At 33.5% G+C, this 26,641-nt stretch overlaps 2 protein-coding genes across 5 annotated transcripts in view; both read left to right on the top strand.

Moving 5' to 3' along the window:
• The window catches only part of LOC123545090 (G-protein coupled receptor moody-like), a 117,704-nt gene extending 113,419 nt beyond the window's left edge, over nucleotides 1–4,285 (top strand). For all 4 annotated transcript variants that reach the window (XM_045331370.2, XM_045331368.2, XM_045331371.2 and 1 more), the window contains one exon: nucleotides 320–4,285. In XM_045331370.2, coding sequence (XP_045187305.2) covers nucleotides 1,161–2,156 — 996 coding nt within the window. In that variant the 5' untranslated portion in view covers nucleotides 320–1,160 and the 3' untranslated portion in view covers nucleotides 2,157–4,285. The remainder of the gene's footprint in view (nucleotides 1–319) is intronic.
• Nucleotides 4,286–19,091: 14,806 nt separating this feature from the next.
• Nucleotides 19,092–22,542, top strand: LOC123545806 (G-protein coupled receptor moody-like). The gene has a single exon (XM_045332113.2). The coding sequence runs from the start codon at nucleotides 19,635–19,637 to the stop codon at nucleotides 20,628–20,630; it is 996 nt and encodes a 331-aa protein (XP_045188048.2). The 5' UTR covers nucleotides 19,092–19,634; the 3' UTR covers nucleotides 20,631–22,542.
• Nucleotides 22,543–26,641: the final 4,099 nt, after the last annotated feature.

The following is a 26,641-nucleotide window of genomic DNA, read 5'->3' as shown; positions in this document are numbered from 1 at the left end:
TATCTTTCTTTTCAAAAACTATAACCGCCTTCAGCTAAACTGGTTGTAATGATTTCTTAATTTCTTTTCCATATTATGGGTATTCAGTTGCATTGTTGAATGAATTTTCAGCCTTTGTAAAAACATGTAATAATAATGCAACCAAAATATATGATAATACAAACCATTTGTGAATTTAAATAGTTCTCGTTGCGAAATACAAAGAAGTACATGAATGAATATTACTATTTGTTGAAATATTTCAAAAACATACTTGTATAGCGTTTTTATATACTAGTACATGATGTTGTATTAATGGATTATCTTGATTTATTTTCAGGTAGAGAGGAAGCATCATATCTTCAAAAGATAAAGAGATTCTTTAGAGAAAATATACAGTTAACTGACCTAGTAGCCAATCAGTTTGGAACTGTTTGAATTATATATCTACAAAAGTTGGAGGCAATTTGTCGGACGGGAATTCCTTTTTATAACACTGGATCTTCCGTTTCTCTAGAAGTGAATTAAATTAGACTTTGAGTAATCAAACGTTATTTATTCGATACGGAAAGCAAACAATGTAGGACGCTGTAAGAGATAATAAGTATACACGGTGTAATTAAATCAGTGTGCTGAAAGGAATAGAATATAGAATTCATGATACCGTGATTGCTGTGTCAAACTCATTCCAGTTGTAAAATTCATCTACTGTCATATATTCTACATCTTAAAGCATTGGGAAGTAAACATTAAAAAGAGGATACAACTGAATGCGATATGTAAATATTTAATTGGTTACTTGGAGCACTATATAGATCGTAAGGTGAACTGAAACAAGATCGGATTTAAAACTGATAAAGGATACTTTCTTGAACAAGTTGCGCTCTAGTGTTTACGTTAGTTTCCCTAGAGAGTAATATATTTGTTGTGTTGAATAATTAACAGACTAAAGCGACTGGAAACTGGTTATATTTTCTTACTGATTAATGAATTAGTATTGTTTCATTCATTGAGGAACGAAGAAAAAAATCCAACGCATCATTCTGTTTCCGAAAATTAAAAACAAACAAAACACGGACCAACAAGGCAAAATAGAAAATGAAATACAAAGAACAATAGATGTACAATACTTTAATACACAAAACACTGAATTTTTATAAAATTTCTTTTAGGCAGGAAATATGTCGAGTGATAAATACGCTATGTCATTATCGGTGACGGATAACTCCACTGATGACTGCCCGGAATGGTGGTGCGGGGAAACGAGCACGCTAACAATACTTGAGGCGTTTGTAATAGTCCTGTGCATTCTGGGAAGCTTTGGAAACTTAGTTACAGTCTTAGCAATTTTGTTTTCAAGTCTGCGATACAGTGTCAACTGCATCCTTATAGGAAGTCAAAGTTTTGCGGGATTCTTGTATTGTTCTCTTATTTTGTCAATGCAAACAGTTATTTTTCATCGACAGTCACATAAAGTACCGGAGGATTTTTGTTCCGCGGCGGGTGGCATCCGTTACACATTGGTTGGAGTTATCATGTTGCACCTAAGCGTCATAGCTTTGTATCGATTTTTGAATGTGGTATATATTAACAAATACCGCTATATGTCAGAACTTAGGCAATTATCAATAGCACTGTCAATATGCTGGTTATTGCCCTTGGTTTTCACCATTCCACCTACGTTTCGTGTATGGGGAGGATTCCATTTTCAGTCGTCAATATTAGCTTGTACATTTGACAAATCAACTGACCAATCAAATCGCATTGCTACCGTCACTGCTGGTTTCATAGTACCGTGTTTATTTATAATATACTGTTACGCCAGAATTGGATGCGTGGCATACAAAAGCTTTAAACGAATGAGCCGGTGGAAAGGCAATACGCCCCAAGGAAAGGCGTTGAGAATTTCGGCAATGATGCTTTGCATATTTTTCATATTTTTCCTAGGTACATTCCCATATTTTGTACTTAATGTGACTGATAGAGAATTCAAGTATCCTATTCACCACATTTGGACCACGATGCTTGGCTGGCTGCTTTATTGTCTAAATCCAGTTGTGTACACACTGATGGACAATAATTTTAGAACAGCATACAAGAAAATTCTAATGGGAGACTGTGAAAAGAACCCTGTGCGAAGAGCCGGAAGCACATTCTCGCGTGCAGCGTCTGTATGAAAGTATTACTTTAATAAGAAATCTATCTTAAACCCTGAGGATCTTGGAATATTTGTATGCTAGCTAACATTACGGAGTCAATTTTAAAATCACTATCCTGGAATTAGCTAGGGAGAACTTTCAGTTATGATATTGTGCCATGTGTCGCATGAAACATTTGCGTGAGCATACTTTGACACAGTGTATGAAAACTTGAGAAATAACCGAATAAAACTATCGTTTCTTCAAGCAGATAATTGCCAATTATTGCTATTAGTATTTTCATAATTCTATCAAAGCTAAGTCCGTTTATATTCTTTAAGAATTGGAAAGTTATTCAATAATTAAATGTGTACATATGACGGTATAATTCCGATATCTATTATTTTAAGCAGTTTGATTTGATTGGTTCAGCCAAGACACATTTTTCTGTTTTGTATTCATGCATGCAGTTCAACGTTGCGAATACTGGAAAAACGGCGATAAATTTCTTATCTATTTATGTATAAAACGTATCAGGTTTGAGCACGCAGCCTCTAGCTAGACCATTTCCTGTTCAATCATCATTACTTCGATTCAAAATTCGATATAAGCTGTTTTAGGAGGGCAAATCATTAAAATGTAAAGTCGGTGGGGTACCGAAACATGTTTACTTAGAGTTAAGGATTAAATCAGTTTTTTGGTATTCATGTACGTGTTAACCCTACTATGACTGCACACATGTAACAAAATCATGTTTGCGTTGTTCGGTACACCAGGAAATATAATTAAAAGGTGGTTAATCAGATTTTGGGCAAGTAACTGATTTGTTTGAAACTTTACATCTAATAATTTACACCAACATGTGTCCTCATAGATTTCTTTGAAGGCGTTTTTAAAATTTTATATATCCTGGTTTCCAGCCAATATAGAGTTAACCACAAATAATGTAAATTTGATCAACAAATACACATACTTTGACTCAAGAAACATATTGATATAATACCAGTTGTATCAAATTTGTATAAGACTTGCATTAATAATATATATTTAGATGAAAATCATTAGAAATGCATATTTGAAAATTATCATTACCTCCCTTTCTCTATCCTGGCTGCAAAACCAAGATAGATAGGAAATGAAGGAATTCTTCCCCTTTGGTTCAGATTGGTAAAACATCCTGGTATCTAAAGATATAAATCCAAGTGTAATTCTAGATACTTTACTGAAGTGAAAAAGGTTAGCTTTTAAATATGTTCATATATATTTTCATATTTAAGGGTTAATTACACAAAATAATAAAAAATCAATAAAACATATTTTCCTAATAGGGATTAACTAGAGCTATATGTAGTAGGTATTTTGGCTCCATAACTAAATATCAAACATAACACATATAAAAAGTGACATAAAATGTGGGATTGACCACCTTTAATGTTATAAATATCTGTTTATGATGTTCAGTGTTTGACTGTGTTTTCCTTATATGGCCATTTACCGAATAAAGATTTTGCTGTACGTTGTTTATAACAACTTAGGCTTTCATACCATGGTGACAATATTATTTTTGTATTTGTAGGGCAACTAAGTTGGTATGATAACATAATATATCATAATATTATGAACTGTATAATATGCTATATTAAGTGCAATGTTTGATTCTCTTCATCAATAACGCTTATACAAATTAGCCCTTGAAGGTCATGTAAGATATATGATATGTGCTACAGACATACCAAACATTTTGATACAGAAAATATGACAAAATGTGTGCGAATATGTAATTCATTGATGCATATTCACTTGGCTTCTAGATTTTGGCCAGTCATTATATTCGTGTCGCATTTGTCAGGTCTATATTATTATCATTATTATCTTAACCATTTATTTGTTAGTATCGTCTCGTGGTAAGTGAAGGTGCTTTTTAAAATCATTTCATAACGCACTTTTAACGGCCATTAAAGAAAACGCTTCAAAATTAATTTTGATACATCCGATAAATGTATTATTTCTGTTTGTAGTGACGACTTACTGTTGCTTTTATTCTTGTTAACCACTTTTGATGCATTTGTTCATTCCAGTTTGAAAGAAGATTGTGAAAAAGATATGTTCTTATTGAAGTGACTGTAATGTTATATTATGTTTATGGGAATATAGATTTTATCATAGAACGTGTTTCTCTTGTAAATTCGTCCGTAACCGTTATCTTAACTGTGATGCATGTAGTCAAATCGTTAAAGCCGTGGAACCTCAGAGGAAATGTTTGTTAAATTATCTGGCAGATATAACCAAGTGTAAAAATAAGTGAACAGAAAATGGATATTACTCGTTTATTGTATCGGTCGAATTCAATGGAGTGTGTAGCAGTTGCCTAAACAAAGTAACTGAAAAAGTTTATGTGCACTTTTATCGTTAACTTTTCTCTTTCGCTTTGGATAAAATAAATTACAGATTATGTATGTTGTTTTCAGTAAATGATCTGAACGGACGGGTGAACTGTATCTAGTACATTCACAGTGAAAATTATCAACTAAAATAGTTTAATGTATTGGCATATCTTGAAATCATGCTTTCAATTATGTTATATCATATACAGTTAGAAAATGTCTTCAAACAGACTTACAATATGTATATCTAATTGGGGAATTATGCACACCTTATTTATATTGGGAGGTCTGGATTTTGAAAGCAATTAGTTTGGTTTGTGTTTAGGATTGGCAGTATTTCATTTATGTAAGGTCGGACGTGTAAGCACTCAATCTTTTACAAATATTCTATCGATTGAGAAAAAGCGGCAAGAAGTAGTGGCGAAGAAATGATATAGATTTGTCCTTGTTCTACTTTCCCCTTCGGGTTCCTCGCCCGCGCCGACCCCATTTCGCCCCTTACCAATTCCTTCCCCTTTATCAATATTTAGCTTATACTAATATGTACTTATTGGATGTTTGAAGCAACCCGTCTGAAATATTTTTCCATTACAGCTTCTTTTTGTTGTGGGCCTACTATGTAAATGCGTGGCTCTGGGGCTGTGTTTTTGGTGCTCTGTGCTTCCGAGAAATCTACCCTTACCTATTATCTTTTATCATTTTTTGAATCATACTCGATTCACCAGTTTTATTTTCTAATTGGTTGCAATTAACTTTCTCAAACTGTTTAAGTTTTGCAACGTCATTACTGCTCCTAAAGGAACTGACAAAGCCTATGTATAGACTGACAGTCTTCAGACACTACACATTCGATTAAAAGATATTTGTAAAGTTTAAGTTTTTATATATAAAGAGCTTCGGTGCCATAAAGTATTTGTGTATCTTGAAACATTTTATATATCCGAAAACCAATGTAGGTAACTTTCAATCATTTCATTTCATTATGTCTTCCAAACGAAAAGTCTTAGAATGTAGTCTGTATATACGTTTATATAATTGTGCTATAAAGATCGTGCAGGCATTGTTTATATTAAGAGGTCTGGCTTATTGCAAGCAATCAAATCTTTTGTAAAGGTTCTACTAATAATACACTTGCTTTTCGATATGAATGTCACGCCTTGTATTTTCTTGAGATATGTTAGTTATCACGTATGAATTCCAACTTTCTCTAAAGTGGCCATAGAAACATAACCGAAGACGGAATAGCCAAACACTTACTTATATTAAATAAATAGATCGGGTTTTAGAGTGAAAATAAAACCCTGATGACTACTGAATAGAAAGGCAGGAATGCCGTCGTCAGTTCTGACCTGCATTTTGCTGAATGTTTTTTAAAACACAGATTGTACAAACTAGATGAATCCACACCTTATTATGTCAACCCAAAAAGATAACAAAGTCGTTGATAAAGATGTGTTCCTAAGGGTGCAGAAATTAAATTGAAATTAAAACTACAACGTTTCCACCACGGGTAGGTGGACTTTCATAAGATAAGATACTTTAAAGGTAGTTTAAACAGACCAAGTAAACATATTTTGAAGCTATTTTCCGACAGAAAAAAGAGTTTTCAACACTAAGCAAAATTTAAACATATGGACACTCGTGATAAAGAAGAAAATAATATCAGACTCGGATTTGATTGATTCTATTAACGATAGGGTAATGAAGCTTGTAGCACCTTCAAGCCCCCTTACGCGACTATTATAGTACATGTACTGTATGATCCCAAAGGATCAGAAAATACGGCAACACTGAGTCCAAGTAAGGGAAGACCTTGTACTGCCGCCACACTTGTTTGATATATTATGAATGATCACATCCTAAAGCTGGTTTATACTGCTGTGTTGCAGTGCATGATACGTACGACTTTACATATAAAGTCATCTATCCAGCCTATTTGAACTTCAGAAGTTATAATTGTATAAAATAGAAAAAGTGGAAACTCTAGGTCGCTCAACACAACAAAAACGAAAATGTTGCAGGCTCGGTTTGATTGAGCCTGTTCATGGACAGTAGTGGAAATGCATGCTACCGTCCAAGCCCTCTAGCCCCGGGTTGAGCAGAACTCAACATTTACACATGCTAAAAGTACAAAAAATAATTTAGAGACATCCGCAGATATGTTCATACGGCGGTGCACATGAAACTTTCAATGCTACACTAGTGTGTAATTCCACGAAAAGCGGCGTATGGTCCCCAGTTAAAATAATTGGTTTGCCCTAAACGAGAAAACAATGGGCAAAACTAACCAAACTGGAATTTAGAAAGGGGATCTGAGGTTATGGAGCCTGCATATCACAGGAACTGCCGAAAGACAAAATTTAAAAGCAGGCACCATATCCAAGCCTTTTATTTTGATACTGTTTGATATAAATACAATTATTGAAATCACAGACTGCACGAATATTGGAGTTTTTACCGTTTTATTATTCTACAGTTTAAATATCAGTTGAAATTGTATTTTAAATGTAGGAATGTACAACTATACCAAACATGTCCTTCATGTTCTTTTTAAAAGCGAATCGTCTATTAAGATTCTGTACATAGTGAAATAAGGTCACAATTTATTATTTCTACACCATTAATCTGTTCCATAATGATATATTTTCCAATCGTTCTCGAAATTAATTCTTAAATTTAATTTCAGTATAATATTTGTTCATAATTTTATCTTATTGGCAATGTCTTGCAGTAAGAGTAATCATTCTGCAGAAACAAAATTTATAAATTTGAGTTTAGTTTTGAGATGGTGGGAATAAAGAAAATCCTTAGTAAATTTTCATCAATGACTTTAACTTGATTTTATAAAAAAAACACTCTATTTGCAGATCCACATAATTCAATACAGGGTGACCAACCCACGTGACATTTTTCAATCGTACACATGGAGAAATCACTATATTCAGGTGATATTTTTGCCTATAATTTCCTTATTACTTCACTGATTTTTATAATATAAAAAGCGTCGAAGACACAAACAAGTGCTTTCAAAAAACTAAACGTTCACCAGACAGTCTCAATGGTTTTGTTAAATAATGCGCCCAAATGTGTTTTTCACGGACCAAATGTTCAGGTAACGTGCACACTGAGATTTCAAGAAGATATTGAGGCATGTGTGGCAGACGCTTTTTGCTGTAGAAAGCTCCGGATTTTCTTTCATCGATGCTTTTAACTTAAAAAAATATTCGTCAAGGTATCAAAAACTTTTAAACAAGATGTTATCAGAATCTATATATTTCTCCCTATGCGCCACGGTATCAAAACGTCACGTAACACGGGCATTCTGTTTTAGAAATATACTATTTGGCCTAAAAACAGAACTGTTTATACAAACAAACATGTTAATCTTATATTTAAATCGATAAGTATGATGTATTTATTCTTAAAGACGGTTGTAACGCAATCCTTTGCTCTATATAACATATAGATTTAGTGTACCAACACCGATCTATACACACAACTATCCATTATTTACCGGAAACTGTTCATTCTTAAAATAATGGACACTTTAATAATGGATAGACGGATGTAGTAAGAACATTGTACGCTGACGGATGCGGATACATTAATAAAAAATGTATTATACATTGCAACGTTTAAGGAGGTAGGGTACCTTGTTACCAGGGTAAATTCAAATTAGTTAAACCGCAGCATTTTTTGTATTTCGTGTAATTTAATGTTTTGACTGCTACAATCTCAACTTCTTTTATCTCTGGCCCTTCAAGTTCAATTTTTATACAGGTTTGAAGAACATGACCCTCTAAAGGTATTTTATATAGAAAGAAGAAGGAAAATACGTATATTTAACAGTTTTCAGTGCATTTTGGTTTCATTGATATCCGTAGAGGTCTGCATACTTAATAATTTTACTAGTATGCGCGTTAGCTTTCTAATATAAGCTTAAAATATATATGTCGCGGGGCTCGTGTTTCCACGGTAACGCATTTTCTCTCTTTTTTTTTTAAACAACTATGTATGAAAACGGGTTTTTTCGACGGCTTCAGTGTCATTCTGTTAATGACCAACATGGAATATTTGGGTAATATTATTAGCAAAATACCAAGCACTTTACATGTTACCCTATTTTCCTTAAAGTTTAAAGTAACCATGGCAACAGTGATGCTTAAAATAGCTTATATCTTGCATTTTATCATAATTTCTTACAAAAAATATTAAATAAGATACTCTTTCTTGTTAATGTAGCTTTAAAACATTTTAGTTCTAACGTTTGTAATATTTTCGTGTTATTTGCATTTATTTAAACAAAATTCAATGTACCCCTCGTCTGATATTTTTATGGAAAAATCGTTCTGCATGCTGCTATTATTATTATAGATATTGTTGAAATGAAAATAAAATGCCGAAGCTGTGTTCCTTAAATAGACCAGTGTCAACGCTTTTGAATTTTACATTTAGATATATAGGTCACGGGCTTCGTTTCCATGGTAACATCTATTTAATTCAAGAAACCACAATTTTCTAGTGAAATTTGAACAATTTTAGAGCTTAGTTTTAATATATAAGTAACAACTTATCAACGGAAATTGAAAAATGGGTATTACAAATCAAACTGCCCAATTTTTATTTGAAAATGGCCGTATTAAGTAACCTTTCACCCAGCTATATTCCCAATAACATTGGTTACCATCATCCATTTTCTTACATTCCGTATAACATTTCAATATAACTATATAAAAGAAGCAAAATATTGATTATTATTCAGAGCGAAAGACACATAAAAAATATTTCAGTAAATAATGGCTGTTTAAAAAAAGTTCAGATAAAGAAAATGCACAGAATTACGTACTTTCAAAATAAAAGCTATTAATTTTGCGCGGTTACTGACACGTAACGCCATGACGTCAATGACGTCATTTTAAAGCAACAATGTTTTGAAGCGTTTCTGCGGCAATTTATCAATTGTTTCTGCATTAATAAACCATTAAGCATCAGATCGGAGACAGGTTCATGATTTCTTTTCTGAAGAATGGATATACAAACAATTTTGTTTGTCGTAAACGTCGTCTGTATCATCACGTTAGCTTCCGGTTGGGCATGCGCAGATACAGATATGAAGGTAACCTACCTCCTTAACAGAAATGATAAGTGCAACAACAGAGCGCTTTTAAATTTGCTTCTTCGGTTTACGTATATAGCTGACTGAAAAATCTTCGGACCGGAACATGAAGATTATAAGATTGCTTAGGAATACTTCGGACAAGAAATGGTGCTATAGTATACTATAGTGAAAATTCAAAGGACACTACTTCAATGAAAAAGTTAATGGAACGGAACATGAATAGAGTATGCGTATCTGTTGTTGAGAATAAAGCTGCCAATGACTTTCTCTGATTTCAAGCAATAACTCAGTGAAAAATTATTGGACGAGAACGTAAAGATGAAATGCGCATTTACTCTTAGGAGAAAATCTTCCTATAAAGTTTCGCTTAATTCCAGAAGTGACTGCTGCAGACATTCCATATGAGAATTGAGGGACGGACGGACATACGGACAGCGACGACTATATGTTTCCGCTTAAGGGGTGGGGGCATATTATACTAGTCATATGTTAGTTGGTCATTTATTGTTCTTATATTAATGTAAGCTATGTCGCGGAGCCCAGCAGGCTATGTACTGGCACATTCACGTCAATTTCCCCAACTGTTTTAGAGAGGACGCGGAAAAGGAGAATGAGAGCCGACCATTATCTGTCACACAGCCAAGTTGTTGCTTTCAGTCATTTGTACAATGACGATATTATTCTTACATGCTACATGCACATCAATATTAGACACACTATTTATAGCACTCTTAAAAGACTATCTAAGCGGTCATGAGGTACTAAATAATACAGCGTCTCTATAGAGAGGTGTCATTTGATTATGCATATGCAAATGTTAGCGGGCGGTTTTTAGATTTAATAAGGAACATATAAATAACTTCAGTCACTTGTTATTTATAACATATATTGCTAATAATTACCATCGAATATATACAAATTAGACGCAGAAATATCAAATTTGTTTTAATTAATAATAGTTGTCATAAAACATACTGTGTTACAGGTCGTCTTTAAGTTTAATTCAAGATTTTCATACATTTCAAATTCAATTAACATTATTAACTTTTATATTTATGTATCTAACTAATTTTAATGTTTTAAATTTGAAATAAAAATGCATTGTTATGTTTTTCATCTCTTCAAAATTGCACCACCTATTTTACACAATATTATTGTATAGAGTGCATGCCGCCCTAAACAGAAAGAACAAAGTAATTTTTTGGATAGTTCAAAAATATTTTTCTCGTTCTAATGCCGTTAGTAAATCCATTATTCTCTTATGTCATTTATCTGAAATACCAATTTAATGTTGAAAACGCAAAAAAAGTGCATAAGAATGACACCATTTACTCACGATAAGGACGTAATCAAATCAATCATTCTTCTGGAATGCCTATATCAATAGAAAACGCAACAAAGACATGGAAATAAGGTAACTAATTGATAGCAGTTATCGTTACATCTTTACGGAGTCGGGTGTATCCGGGTAGAAGTTGGTGTATGTGTCATGGAGAACACTGAACTTTTGACTCTGTAAATATATCTGGAAACAGACTAACACAAATCGGTTATTACCGTTAAATGCAATAATTCACGAGAAAAACGTGCAATTAAACCGCCAAATCTAATAATTGACGTCCACATACGTTCAAAACGAAAATAATATCATACTTTTGCATAAACCTCATCGGTGTTAATAGTATCAAAAGCGGCACTTTCCTTGACATAACGCGCGCGCGATCTGAGTCATTTACCTAAAACATAAGCGGAATGACGTCGTTCGAAAGAACATCTTTCGAAATCGGCAGCACAGTGTTTAAGAGAACGTTAAGTTATAGTAAAATTATATCTCAAACAGTGAAGAAAAGAAAAAGAATGGACAATCGTATATATCAAAATTAAAATCATGAATTGTACTTTTATCAGACGGCGAATCAAGATAAATTAAAATTAAAGATCTTTTTTTGCGGTTCTTTAAATAGCCTGAATTCAACAATCATTGAGAATGCTTTTTTGCCCGTCTACACGCTTTAAAATAGAATTCAGTCCTTCAAGTTTTCTACACTGATGTATAGTTTAATCGCTTATGTCCTTGTTAATAATTTCTACCTGCATATCTGAGCTCTGTTATGGAAACCAATATATCATATATTTCAGTTACATTTTATTCTCCAAAATCATTTCAGACTTTTGAATGCATCATATTACGTATTTTACATGCAATTAGTGACAAAAAGATGTTTAACTTAATTGTTAACATTTCTAAACACTTTATAGCTGGAACATATTTGTTAACAGGGGTTTTAAAAATTAATTTTCGCTTCATATCGGGAATTAAACAAAAGGTTACCATACATATTATATCCCCGCCAATTTGGAAATCTTAACAATTTGAATGTAGAAATCTAACTGCAGATTCAGTAATGCTTGCATACCACTTGACCGAAGTGTTTAGTTTTCCATAATAATACAAAAGACGGATGTAAAATACAGGATAATGGTCATACTTACACTAAAGAATATCAATAAAAAGACAAAATACTCCGAATGTTCTTTTTTTTCAAGAGTATTCGTATGTTGTCAAGACCTACATATTAAATGAATGGAATATGGAAGGTGAGTAAATCATTTATATACGGTTCATTGAACCGAGTAATTTGACAACCATTTTCTTCTGGTGTAATAAACTTCCTGCTAACCTATACAACAATGTGTTAAAACGTGTTACATCTGGAAAACACATTAGCTACATTTTGTAATTACTTAGTACTTATTCTGCTATTTGTTACCACTTTAAAGATCATGAAACGCCAGTGATCAGATCAAGAATTTTTTGCTGATCGTATATTTTAGACACAAGAATGCAGCAGGTACTCTCAGAGAATGGCGTTCTTTTGTTACAAAATATATTGCATCTATTCAAAGACAATCTTTGGGATGCTGGAGTTCATATGTTATTCAGTAAAAGTTCTTTTTATACGGTGTATTTTTGACATACCTGTACCTGGTAAGGATTTTTTGTGGACTTAGATTTTTTTGGAATTTCTCCCCTTTGTTGCTTCTGTTCTTTGGGCTTCAACAGTCAAGTTCTTTTAATTTTGCTCCCGTCCTCTGATGTAACCCTTCGGGCGTATATTGCCCCGCTTGGCGGAGCTCTTGTTTATCTTTTCTGACTTTCGGCATGCTTGTGGGTTTTCAGTTATCAAGTTCTGCATTTCTTCTTCATATTTGAGTATCCCATCCAAGATTTTTTTTCACCGCAGAGATGTTCATTAATTCATTTTTGTATAGACATAAAAAGTAGGTCAACAATTTAATGCCAGAGGAATGTTTATATTTGAAAGGTTAAGACATATAAACCCACAACTACTTAATCAAGTTTCAAGAACTACATTATGTAGCTAATACACCAAAAGACTCTTCGGTGTTGTCAAACTCTGTGACCGTAGAATTAACCTCTGACGTTAAAATTATCATTGCCTAATTGAGGCGACTCTCTAGCTGAACGCGCTCTGCGGATTGCACATTACTAAACCCGAGGATGAAAAAGTGCTGTTGTTGAAACAGGCTAAACATCTCATTTGTCAAAAAGGTTAACATACGTCGTTACCTTCGAATGCTTGTTTAATATATGAAAACAAACCCCATTGCGACCCTTTCATTGTGTGCAGTATATTCACGCATCGAATGTCTGGATGTCACACTTACGAGATTTAGGACAGATACTACTCAATTACAGAAATGAATTACTTGATCAATGACCACTAAATGTGTTGTGTGCGAGGTCGTAGCCTGTTAGCGCATCACATCACTAGTACGTTAGGATCCCACCATATATCTAGCACAAAAATGACTTACCAGCTTTGAAGGGGTGAAAAAGTCAGGCAAAAAGTAACTGATTTAAACTTACATATAAATATCCATTTTACATTGTTAGAAAAAAACAAGACCAAGTTCCGTAAAATAAAAATTAATTAAGGAGAAAAATGTGGTGAGACAAAACTAAACAAAGTATCTATTACGTGCTCTGTAACGGTCATACGAGCTCGTGCATTATAATCTCAATAAATGCGTTAACATTTTTTGAAACGTTTGAATTGTCCAATATTCGTTCGGGGCTTACTCGTTAATTCTGGCCAAATACAGTTTTAATGTCATGGTGTATATTTTGTTAAGCGACACCTCCAATGTCAGAAAGAATACAAATACATGCAAGTGAGATTACTTTTTAAGTAGGTATTTTTAAGCATCTTGAAATGTTACAGTGTTATCAATGAACTGAGTTTTCAGTGACTTTTAATAGAACCCTGATCTATCGTATCCGAACTTGGCAAATGGACACACTTTGAATCTAATACAGGGGCATAATGAAAACAATGCAGGGTAAGAGAAGATTTCCTGGAATCACAGAGTACAGCAAACGCAGCCAAAGCTCACATCGCAAAGTAGGCACTTAACAACTGAAAACATTGAAGTGGAAAGTTGTTAAGTGAAATTTGCCTCTTCTCTCGTACGCTCGTGACGATGGATCCCATCATGAATGAGGTGTCGAGAGTGATTAATGTAAGTTGTAGAACTTGCTTTACAATTGCCTAAAACAGATTAATATAATCTAAATTGTTTTGATTCAAATGTATTAGCATACTGATTCAAAAGAAATATAATACTGATTCTAACTAGACTGCAGTGTGAAAGTTACTGTAATGTCCTTTAATGATACCTTGGTATTACCTTTATACAGTTGAACCGTATTTTCTGCGGAAAAGCATGATTTCGAAAGTAATATGACATTGGTAACGAAAGGTTAGCTTCACTTTCAGCTGTTCATAATATATAAATTTATTTGATTGAAATTGTGATAGTAGACACATATGCGGATAGTTTTACTCAATTCCAGAAAAAGTAGTTTAAGGTAATTTGCTGCTGTTGTGTTTTTATTTCGTCAGTACCCTCACGTGTAAAGGTTAAACATCTTTCTCTGCATGAATCTACCTATCAAGTTTCATGGTATTTGAGAATCGGATCTGTTTATCACAGGCTTTAACCAGATTATGTTCAAATAAAATATCTGATTTACTGTGTTTTATGCAGGCCTCTGTGGCCGAGTGGTTAAGATCGCTGACTTTAAATAACTTGCCCCTCACCAATATGAGTTCGAACCTCACACGGTGCGTTGAATTCTCCATGTGAGGAAGCCATGCAGCTTGTTTAGGGAAGTCGGTGCCCGCCCAAGATGAAATAATGCAGGGAGGGGTCTTTCTCCACCATTAAAGCTTGAACGTCGCCATATGACCTATGGTTGTATCAGCGCGACGTTAAATCCAACAAAAACTGTGTTTTATAATAGTAAATACCATACAATATATATTTTGTAATGAATTGTATACAGCAAGAAGAGACAGTTCGAATGTTTTACAAATACAATGCTTTGATGTGCATGCATACGTCCTTATATTTCTCAAATATATAACTAACCTAATAAGGCATCTTTTGATTAGATTATATCACATGGAAAAGGGTAAAAAAAAGTAGTGTTTTGTTTTCAACCTTACGTGAAAAGTGCTATTTTATTTTTCATAAACAGAACAACATCAACAACACATTTTTTCTGACGTACAGCTGTTATCGTTGGTGTGTAGAAATTTTGATCGAATTTCAATCGTCAGGAAATTACCGTCTACGAACTAAAATTCCTGCAGCACATGAAGTCATTAGCATTCGCTTTCAGTCAGTAATATGTCTTTCATTCATTCCTAAATATAAAATTCATTGTTTACATTTTCTTGTTACCGGTGCACATGTAGATAGCATTCCATTACCACACAATCTCTACAACAAGATTTGTTGCAAATAATCAATCGTTACACCCATTTCAATCAATAGATATCGTAGAAAAATGTGGAAAAAAAACTGACGCCAAGTTATAAGTTTTCACTATTTAACTTAGAAACGGATGTAAAGCAGACGTCTGGATATTTTCCTTTTTTGTTTCCTGTTTCACAAACAGCTCCGTCATTTTTTTGCCAGTTTATCATTAGTGGAATAAAAAAAGATGACAATAGACAAAGGATAGATATAGAATTCATGCATTCATGCCGGCTGGAGAAATGTTAATGCATTTTACGCTCTTTATTATAATCCAAAAGTTGAGCTTAAATAAAAGGTTCCTTTGTAATAGCGAGATATCGTGGTTGGAAAGTATACTATTAACAACTACTAGATTTAAAGCTTTAACATTTCTTCAGCTTATAACCAAGTCAAGGAAATCCTACGCTGAATGTATGATTTACTAAAACGTTCCCTATGTATGAAACACAAGAACAGAATTAGGTTCAAGAAGTGTCTCTTTCAACACCACACTGCAATCAACATTCATGATGCTCAATATACTGTTCTTCGTCCAAGGATATTTCTATAAGACTTTATTCTTCATTTCAAGGATAATTCATGTCTCATTAAAGTTCCTGTAATAATGTATATGAAGACAATGCTCTGGGGTTTGCTGTGTGTAATCTGTAATATGTAGAATACATAGCGTGATTCGTTTAATACTAAATCAGTTTATGATGCATTTATTACGAGTATGGACCAATTTCCTTCTTTTATTTCATGGTCTGGTTGATAGTATTGTTTACTCACATTAAAACTATTTCATTAAAAATCTCACATTTCTTCTTGACTATAGAAAGCCTGAGAAATATAAAAGAAAGGCAAGCATAATGCTAAGAGTAGATTTTGAAACGCATTTTAACACTAACAGAAGGAGAAAATACACTCCTTTCTTAAAATGATGAATATGTACAAAAATAGTTATAAGCACAGTGAAAGAAGTAATTGAGTAAGGTACTCATAGGGAGAAATTTCTCGGTACAAAATGTACATATCATTAGACAAAGCATATTCATTTATTCTTCCGGGAAATATAAATCATTCATCTCTGCTCAATTTTTCAAGCACGTGACGAAATAGACATTTTTGGAACATTCTGAGGGGCATTATTGCAATAAGATGTCAACACTGTACTGTTATTCACTACGAACGTAAAATGTTTAATTAAACTTGGAGCTATATAAAATTTATATTAACGAAAATCGTGTTTATAAAGAAATTGCATAGAAAGTTCTGGTATTATATGTAGTCATAGAGAGAAACTACTGAGTTATAGAAACACATTTCTTATTTTTTGTTGGGTTTAACGTCGCACCGACACAATTTCCAGCTTTGGTGGTAGAGGAAAACCCTAGGGCACCTGGGTAGAACCACCGACCTTCCGTAAGTCAACTGGATAACTTCCTCACATGAAGAATTCAACGCCTCTCAACGAACCCATGTCGATGAGGGGCAAATAATTTAAAGTCAAGAGACATTAACCACTCGGCCTCGGAGGCCCCCAGATTTCTTATAGATAAAATACGCCCTAAATGTTAATAAAACAGACACACATTTTGTTCCTTTAGTAATCTTAGAGTTGTGTATCTGAGGCGGAATAGCTCTATTTCTAAGATATTTGGTCAAAGAGGCCTTGTGCAAACTCTTTCAAATGGGGGTTAAATAGCACAAACTGTATAAATAGCAGGGAATAAAACATCTACATACTTATTGTTTGTATGTTGCCTTGGCTTTCTAATAGAAACCATTTTGGCGCCAAGTAATTCTGTCTGTTTCTGACTTTCTGAATAAATTCCATTTCATAAATCCCAAATGGCGGCATTTGCCTGTAAAAGCCTGTAATAAAATGTATAGCGGTTAGACATAAATTCACAATTGTTTTACGTAGGTAGATTACAGCCTCATTCATTGGAATAAAGGACATCTGAGTAAACATAAAATAAATATCAATAAATAAAATAATTTTTTCTTCAATAGTACGCAATAAAGACTAATTGGTTTATGTGAATTGTTATGTTCGCTTACTGTTATTGGCTAATATCAAAATTGTAGCAATCATTGCTTCGTAAGCTAAAAGCGTAAAATTGAAATGTTTTTTCAGCACAGTTTTAGTTTAGAGTATCATGAAGGTAGTGGACCCGTGGTAGTAATGTTTAAAAAAATTGCATTAACTTGGTATTAACAAAGTTAACATTGTTTCGCACTGTATTGCAATTTTTAAACAACTTTCACCGTGTCGTTTTCTTCTTTTTTAATTTTGTATGATTTATGATATTTCCTCAAGCTTAAATAAAGACAAATTTAAAATTGTTAATCAATGTACAAAACGTTCACAGAGAATTCATTTTACCAATACTTTTGATAAAAGAAAGCTCAAAGTATTGGTAAACAATAATAAAACACAATTTAACTGTCAAGATTTTTTTTCTAGGGAGCTTAAAGTAAAATAATTTAATCGGACAGAAATTAAGCTCCAACACTGAAAAACTTTGGCCGAGTCCTGTAAGACTGTTTTAAATTTTACTACATTAAAAAACCATGGGGCAGAGGTAAAACCTACCTACATTTCTTTCACAATATGTAAATTAAAGAGTAAAGGGAAAATGAAAACCTTTTACCGCATGTAACTTAGTATTTTCATTTTGAAAGATGTCTAACACTGCCCTTCTGTTTCAGAGGTAAAATTCATTTATACAAATTATCAATGAAAAAACCTGACAAATGACACATTTCTTACTAAAAAAAAAAATGCAATAAATACCTTGCTACGCCTGAAATTTAAGTAGTTTCATGTAGAATAATATCTTAAAAGATCCTTTGGTCTTACTTAAACGAACATTCGGTCAAAATGTAGCCAAGTGATAACTTATCGTATTTTATCATTTTAATTTGACTAATACGTCCATATGGTCTTAACTTAAACATGCTACATAGTTTTACACACAACATGTGTAGATCATGATGACGTAGTTTTATGACGTCATCTATTTACAAACCGGTTCTATGTAATGGATCCGATAAACTCTCCGTTGCCTACTCTTGCATTAATGACTATTGATAATATTAAACACATTAATTGATCTACTTGATTGTCCTACGTTATGCACTTTAACGTGGAATTATCGGCAATAAGATATATTTTAACATAATGACGCGGAAAGATATGATGATATAAAACGTAACATTTGCCAATACAAATTTGCATTTAGGTAGGATTCATACATAGTTTCTAAATAAGTGATTGAATCAACGATTACTAGTTGTTCAAATATCTTATAAAACATTCTAATATACATAATTTATATACGGGTTATCTTGATGTATCTTCAGTTAGACATGAAGTATTAAAAAAGTTCTTTTTGAGCAAATGTATTGATAACCAACCTGCCGGTCAATCAGATGGGAACTGTTTGAATAGATCTTTCATATACATATGTATATGTATCTACATAAAGGGTAAAGCAATTCGAATGTAAATTCCATTTTATAAATCAGGATCTTTCATATCTCTACAAGCGAAAGAAATTAGAGTTTACGTAATCGAATGTTCTTTATATGTCACGGAAAGCAAACGAGGGAGCAAGCTTCAGGAGAATAAGTATACACTTTAGCGTGTAATAAAATCAATGTTCTGAAGGAAATAAAATGGTCTAAAAGCGATAGCGCGTACAAGCTTTATTGGGAACATGTGAGCACAACAGATCGTCAGGAGAAAATGAAACGACCAGTTAAAACGCGAGAGGATTTAAAACTGTCAAAGGATACAACATTGAACAAGCTGTGCTCTATTGTTTACGTATCTATTTATAGAGAGTGATACATTAATTAATTAAAGGAGTAACACGTTTCAAATGGGATTTGAAATCATTTATATTTTCTAACTGATTAATGAATTAATATTTGTGTCATTTTACTTTTGTTGTGTTGAATATTCTAAGGAAAAAAGCGATGTAATTAAATTAACATTTATTTTACCTTTATTTATATGAGGAAAGAAAAACTCTTTCGGAAAGTAAAAGACAACAAGGAAAGAAATAGAAACAATAAGAGACCTAATTTCAACCCTCGGGAATCAAAATATACAGATACTTTTAGTTATTCTAATTGGATTCTTGTCTAACCTCGTTTATATTGAGACACAGTATGTCTAGTGATAAATACGCAGTGCAGTTGGCGCAGACGAATAACTCTACAGATGAATGTCCAGAATGGTGGTGTGGGAAAACGAGCGCACTTGCAATTCTTGAGGCGTTTGTAATAGTCTTGTGCATTCTGGGAAGCTTTGGAAACTTAGTTACAGTCTTAGCAATTTTGTTTTCAAGTCTGCGGTACAGTGTTAACTGCATCCTGATTGGAAGTCAAAGTTTTGCGGGATTCTTGTATTGTTCTCTTATTTTGTCAATGCAAGCAGTGATATTTCATCGCAAGGCACAAAAAGTACCAAAAGAATTTTGTTCCGCAGTGGGTGGAATACGATACACACTGGTTGGAGTTATTATGTTGCACCTAGGTGTAATAGCTTTGTACCGATTCTTGAATGTAGTATATATTAACAAATACCGTTTTATGTCAGAACTAAGGCAACTATCATTTGCACTGGCTACTTGCTGGTTGTTGCCTATGGTTTTCACAATTCCACCTACGTTTAGCATATGGGGAGGATTCCATTTTCAGTCCTCCATATTGGCATGTACATTTGACAAATCAACTGACCAATCAAATCGCATTGCTACTGTCACTGCGGGTTTCATAGTTCCGTGTTTATTTATAATGTACTGTTACGCCAGAATTGGATGTGCGGCATACAAAAGCTTTAAACGGATGAGTCGGTGGCAAGGCAATACGCCCCAAGGAAAGGCGTTGAGACTTTCGGCAATGATGCTTTGCATATTTTTCATATTTTTCCTAGGTACATTCCCATATTTTGTACTAAATGTAACTGATAGAGAATTCAAGTATCCTATTCACCACATTTGGACCACGATGCTTGGCTGGCTGCTTTATTGTCTGAATCCAGTAGTGTACACACTGATGGACAATAATTTTAGGACAGCATACAAGAAAATTCTAATGGGAGACTGTGAAAAGAACCCTGTGCGAAGAGCCGGAAGCACATTCTCACAAGCAGCGTCAGTATAAAAAAGCCATTTAGACCTGTATTCTTTGGACAGTCCACTTAAGACACAATGTTTTTTGGTTGAGTCATGTGTCGCGTAATACATTAGCATGTTCAAACTTTTTGACAGTCTACAGTAATTGAGAAATAACTGAAGAATAACATTATTTCTTCAGGCAGATAATTGCCAAAGCGGACTTCAGAAACTTTTGAGACTAATGCTCATCCGTAGAAACAATTACAAATACACGAACGATTGTTTTCATGGACATCTAGGGGATTTCAATTACCCTGTACATTTACAATTTGAACACAGTCGGTTCGGTTATAACTGAGATACAAGCGTTATAACACACCACACTCGTTTACATTGGTGTTATTTTATCGTAAACATGGAGGCTCCAAGTAGTAAGTACATTAAGTCCTACATAATGATGTGTTGTTCTCTGAACATACGTGCATAAGCTAAGCAGATTCTGCTTACGGTGAAACTTCCCTATCCAAAGCCACTGTTTATAGGTGGGTAAGAATATTTAATAGGATAGAATCCCTAGCCCTAAAACGTCAGCATCGCATCCCCTCATAACACTGCTGCTGTAGCAGTCATTGTAGCAGAAGACTCGAGATATACAGTTTCCCAAATATCAGTGGGCATTTCATCGGGAAGTGTTCAAGGAAGTCGGACTAAACACTTAAAATTATCGAAGGTGTGTGCAAGGTGGGTACCTTATCTTTTAAACAAAGAGCAAAACACAGGGGACGAGAAATGGGTATATTCGAACCTCAAAGGCGACATCACACGCACACACACACGCGCACGCGCACGCGCACGCACACGCACACGCACACGCACACAAATACGCAGAGTATTTGGCAGATCTGTTACTGGAAAAATTTAAAGGGCAAGGTTCTAAAATAAGTTAGGGTACATTCAACGTCACCTAAAAACTGGTTTACAGGGCATCTGCCTCATACATTATAATGCATCTGCACACAAGAGCACAGCAGTATTTACAGAACAATTACCATACCCTCAATATTCGCCTGACCTAAATACCCTTTCTCTTTACTTTGCTGAAAATACATGCTGGCTGGTCGTCGCTATAATTTCAGAAGCGCCCTAATAGTGAAGTGTTTCGGTGTCTGCGTAGTATATAAAGGGAGACTGCCCTGTAGCTTTCAGGTCGATAGCCCGGACTGAAAAAGTGCGTTTCTGTTGTAGGTGAATATTTTGAAGGACTGGCGTAAGCAATATGCTTAAATACATGTTTTCCTATATTTTATATGAACAGTCTCAAATTTTCTGAATTTCCTCATACTACCATAATTATTGTGTTTCCGACTTTTGCTATAGAACTTAAACGGACATGGCTTCGATGGAAATGAATATGCTTTTAAAAATTGTTTTATGACTGTTTGCCTTATATAAGCATCACCATACAAGGGTTTGTCGAAATAAAGTCGATGACATCTGAGGTCTGTATACCATGGTGAAAATAAATAATTTGGTATAGGATGGTAAATGGAATTACATTTTATGATAGTATAATATATTGTTAGATAACTTTTCTGGAATGTAAAGTTCAATGTTTAGTTCTTATCGCCAATAACGCCTATATCGATAAGCACTTGAAAGTCAGGTAAGATACGACAGAGATAACAAACATTTTAATTAGCCTTTATATTCACTTTGCTTCTAGATTTTAACGTAAGCACTAGTTTCGATCTATTATTTAGTCATTGAATGTTAACAATCCTTTTGGTAAGTGTAGTCTCGTCATAAGCGAATGTTATTTATGTTTTCGTAACATATCTTTTTATCTTAAGTAGTGACGATTTACTCTTGTTTTTATTTTTCATTGCACTTTTATGCATTTGTTCATTCCAGTATGAAAAGAAGATTGCGAAATAGATATATTTTGTTTACAGTAATTGTAATGTATACTCTGATTGTAGAAATATATGTTTTATCAAAGTACGTTGCAGCAGGCTTCTCTTTTAAATCTGTCGTACTGCTCAACCCGGGGCTAGAGGGCGTGGACGGTGGCATGCATTTCCGCTACCGTCCACGAACAGGCTCAATCAAGCCGAGTCTGCAACATGTTCGTTTTTGTCGTGTTGACCTGTGGAGCTTCCACTTTTTCTATTTTAAATGTTGCAATATAAAACAACAACAATAACCAGTAGGACCCAGTAGGAATGAACGCTTCTTCCCTTAACAAGACCAAACAGTAGTGTGTGTTTGTGCGTGCGTGCGTGTATGCATGTATGTATGTATGTATGTTTAAACGACAGTTCTATACACATAAAACATAGATAAACCAAAACAAATATATAACAAGGAGAAAGCAAACGCAGTGGTTAACTGCCTTGAAACAGTCGGTGACATGAACACAAACCAGGAGCTTAAACCAGTTATTTGCGCGCAAAATAACATTCTAAATTCCCACCATGTTTCAAGTTACTTGGCAGCGGAAATAGAAGGTATCCTTGTGAATGGAACGCAATAATGATCGCATGAAACAAATGTAGAAGAAGACGTAAGGACCAAAATGTGCGTGTACCTTTGCATTACGCAGAACAACAAGACAAACACCATTAACCATTTAAGGCCATACAAAACTGATACAGTTGTATAGAAAAACATAGAGACAAACTATTAAAAGGCTGAACACCAAACATGCGTCATGTCTTAAACTAGTTACATCATGACATCTTTTGATAAAACTTTAAATAATCTCCCCAAAACATTTGAGTCATAGAACTTTGGATGAAACGTTTGATTTAAACGAATTATCTGAAAGGTAATATGAATCAACTAAAACAGTAAAGTAGGTCTAATTTACTTTGCATACATTTTTTAAATAGTTCTTTTTTGTGAATTCTTAGAATATTAGAGATATATATTTTGTATTTTCAAAGTCAAAATTAACAATGGTAATTGAGAAGTCTATTGACATATCTAAAAAAACTGTGTATCTCAAAAATGCATGTATGAGCTTTCAATTTTTCATTTGATAGCGGTAAGAAAAAGCCTTCAAGCAGACGACTCGAATGTTGTTTGTATATTGTTTTATCTGATTGTGTTGTAAAAATCTTTTCCTCCTTGTTTATATTGAAATATCTGGATTTTTCTAGCTACAAAGGTTCTATTAATAACACACTCACTCTTTAATAGAAATTTCATGTCTTACATCATCTGGAGATATTTAATATACTACAAATATATTTCGACTTAAAACAACTGCCAAGAACTGCATATAGACTTTGGTCGTTTAATACCTGCATTTTGTTAAAAACCATATTGCCAACCACAACTTCTGATTTAAATACTACAATCCTAAGGCCATGAGGTTAATACTGCTGCATTCAGGACAATATAGTACAATGGCAAAGATGTGCTGTCAAGACAGATGTTGTTTTAAGAACTATAATGAAAATTTAAACTATTTATTTAGAATCGGGTTTAGCATAAAATCTTATTTCGCGCTTGTTGCTTTTGCCTGAACTTAATTCATGATGTGTACCTGTTCCACAACCTTATGATAAATATAAACATAACTCATACAAATATTCAAATGATGGTACATATCCGTGGATTTTACATCACATGTCTTTTTGTTATACGATTGCGTAAGAAATACCTGTGTTCTTTAACTTGTTACCATATTGTATACATATGTGTTACTTGTTCTGAACATGTGCCAGCTGGCTGCCCATGCCAATACATACAGATATGATAATACACCTACAGGTTTCATTTTCCTGCGGTTCAATCATACTTTTTTAATTATTTCCTTTTTTCCAGGGAGATACTTCCACAAGTGACGCCATATTGAATGAAAATATTATCACTTAACACCACTGGGTCATTTCTTGTCCATTGTCTTTTTATTTTCTACGGTAAAAACTATCTTAATCGAAAGCACCCAAATATCTGATTGTTTACATTGTTTAACTTAACAATCTGACCTAACGTTTATAAGTTTAGTGCCGTCTCCATTTTATTTATGCTTTATAAGATTCTTATAACTCTCATTGGATTCATTGATCCAACAGATACAATATACTTGACTTTATATAGCCAGGTATCGTGCAAGATACATACATATCTTTTACGGCATCTTTAAAGGATATCTGAATGTTTATCTTATGATTGTTTTGGCACATGCTTGTTTCTGTTAAAATAGGCTTATGCTAAAATGACGTCACGTTAACGTGTGATGACGTCAATGTTTTTGTTGCGACCTAGGAAGAGCGCTTCTATATTTTATCTACTGTTTTAGATTAAGGGCATATTAGAATCGAAATAATGTATAGCAAAATCGTGTTTTACCTTAATTAATACACTCAACATCGGTTATATGTCGCCTGAATAATTCACTCGGGCTATGCACTCGTGAAATTATTCCGCGGACGTATAACCTAATTTCGTGTATTAATAACGTTGAAACATGGTTTTTCTAACAGTATACATTATTTCTTAAATATATAGTTAGATTGAAATTGTAATTTAGTTGAGAGATGTACTGCTGTAAAAACAGGATTATAAGGATATTTATTGAAATGATGAATTCAATTTCCAATTCCATTTTGTTTAGATTATTTCTCGGTTCTTTATTGATATGATTTCGAAGCAATCATTTTTCAGACTTATTCTTGAATAGAATTTACATTTAATTACCAGTTTATTATTTCATAATATCTGCTAGTGACAATGTCTTCATATTCAGATGATAAAGGCAGCAACAGTAATCATTTTGCAGAAAAATAGAGTTAGAAATATTTTACTTGGAAAGAAACCTATTAAAATTTGCAATTTGATTCAATATTGCAGCGATAAATCTTAAACGGTTGTTCTTCATCGAAAGAGATACGTTATAGCTATTAGCCATATCACACGAAGTCGTTCTTCTATATAGATTTTATAGTCAGTAAAACATTTGCAGCGTACTGTCTATTACACTTCCAAAGTAACATGCGCATACCTTTTTGCAGGTTGGTCGGTAAACTATCTAAAGAAGGATTGATTGGTTGATCAGCTCAGTTTAGTTCGTAACTGTTCTCACTTAACTTTGAAAGCACTGTGTTATTCAAGGTAATACTGGCTGTTCCAGTACTTTAATTATTGCTCAATACAGTTATAAACATTTCAATGAAAAGTCTAAGTAAGAGTAATACAGCAAAATGTAAAAAAAATATATATAGATACAACGATTCAGACTTTAGAAAAAAAGAAACATGCATACTTCATTCCAAATAAGATAATCTATATTTTTTGTTTTTTTTTGTGTGTGTGTGTGTTTTTTTTTTTTATAAAATTGCAATAATCTTTACAATAAAGTCTGCCCTCGACTTTAGACATTATGTACGTTATTTAAATAAGTTATTTATATTCTATGGCTTTCCACAATGTTTCATCACAAATACTGATAAAGAGGGTAGTAACATTATTTTGAGTGAGTTATAGTGTGTTCTGCGTTTTTCTGGAATCTTCTTTTATTTTCTTGATGTACATAAAAGTGCTCGAATCTTTCATGATGCTTGTAATAAGAAGCTTTTTAAAGACAGGTATAACCTAAGCAAGATCACAGAATAACAAAATATTACGAGTTTGGATATTTGATGGATTCACAGTAACATTGTGGATTTTAATGTTATCTTTATTAATACTGATTGGCATTAAATTTGACCAGGACAGGATGGATTAGGACTTTTCTTGTTTATTATAATTGGAGAATGTATTCGACTTGTTATGTTGTTATTTTTAGTAATTGCTGGTTTGCTTTTCCGTTACCTTAAATATTTTAAGTAACAAGCAATAAAAATGTTACCTGTAGATTGTAGATTTGAATTGCAACACTAAACTAATAGAAAATTATTCGACACGATTACCCGACCAAAGACGCGGAGTGAAATAAATGATAAGATAATACAGAGCACGTTTATTGAGAGGCCCAAAATGCCTCATGATGAAAGAAATTCGATAAGTAAAAGAAAATATTCGTTGCTTCCTACCATGTTAACAGACAAC

The sequence above is a fragment of the Mercenaria mercenaria genome, chromosome 1 (genome assembly GCF_021730395.1).
Source record: "Mercenaria mercenaria strain notata chromosome 1, MADL_Memer_1, whole genome shotgun sequence".
In the NCBI taxonomy this organism is placed as follows: Eukaryota; Metazoa; Mollusca; class Bivalvia; order Venerida; family Veneridae; genus Mercenaria; species Mercenaria mercenaria.
This window is presented reverse-complemented; position numbering and strand designations above follow the sequence as displayed.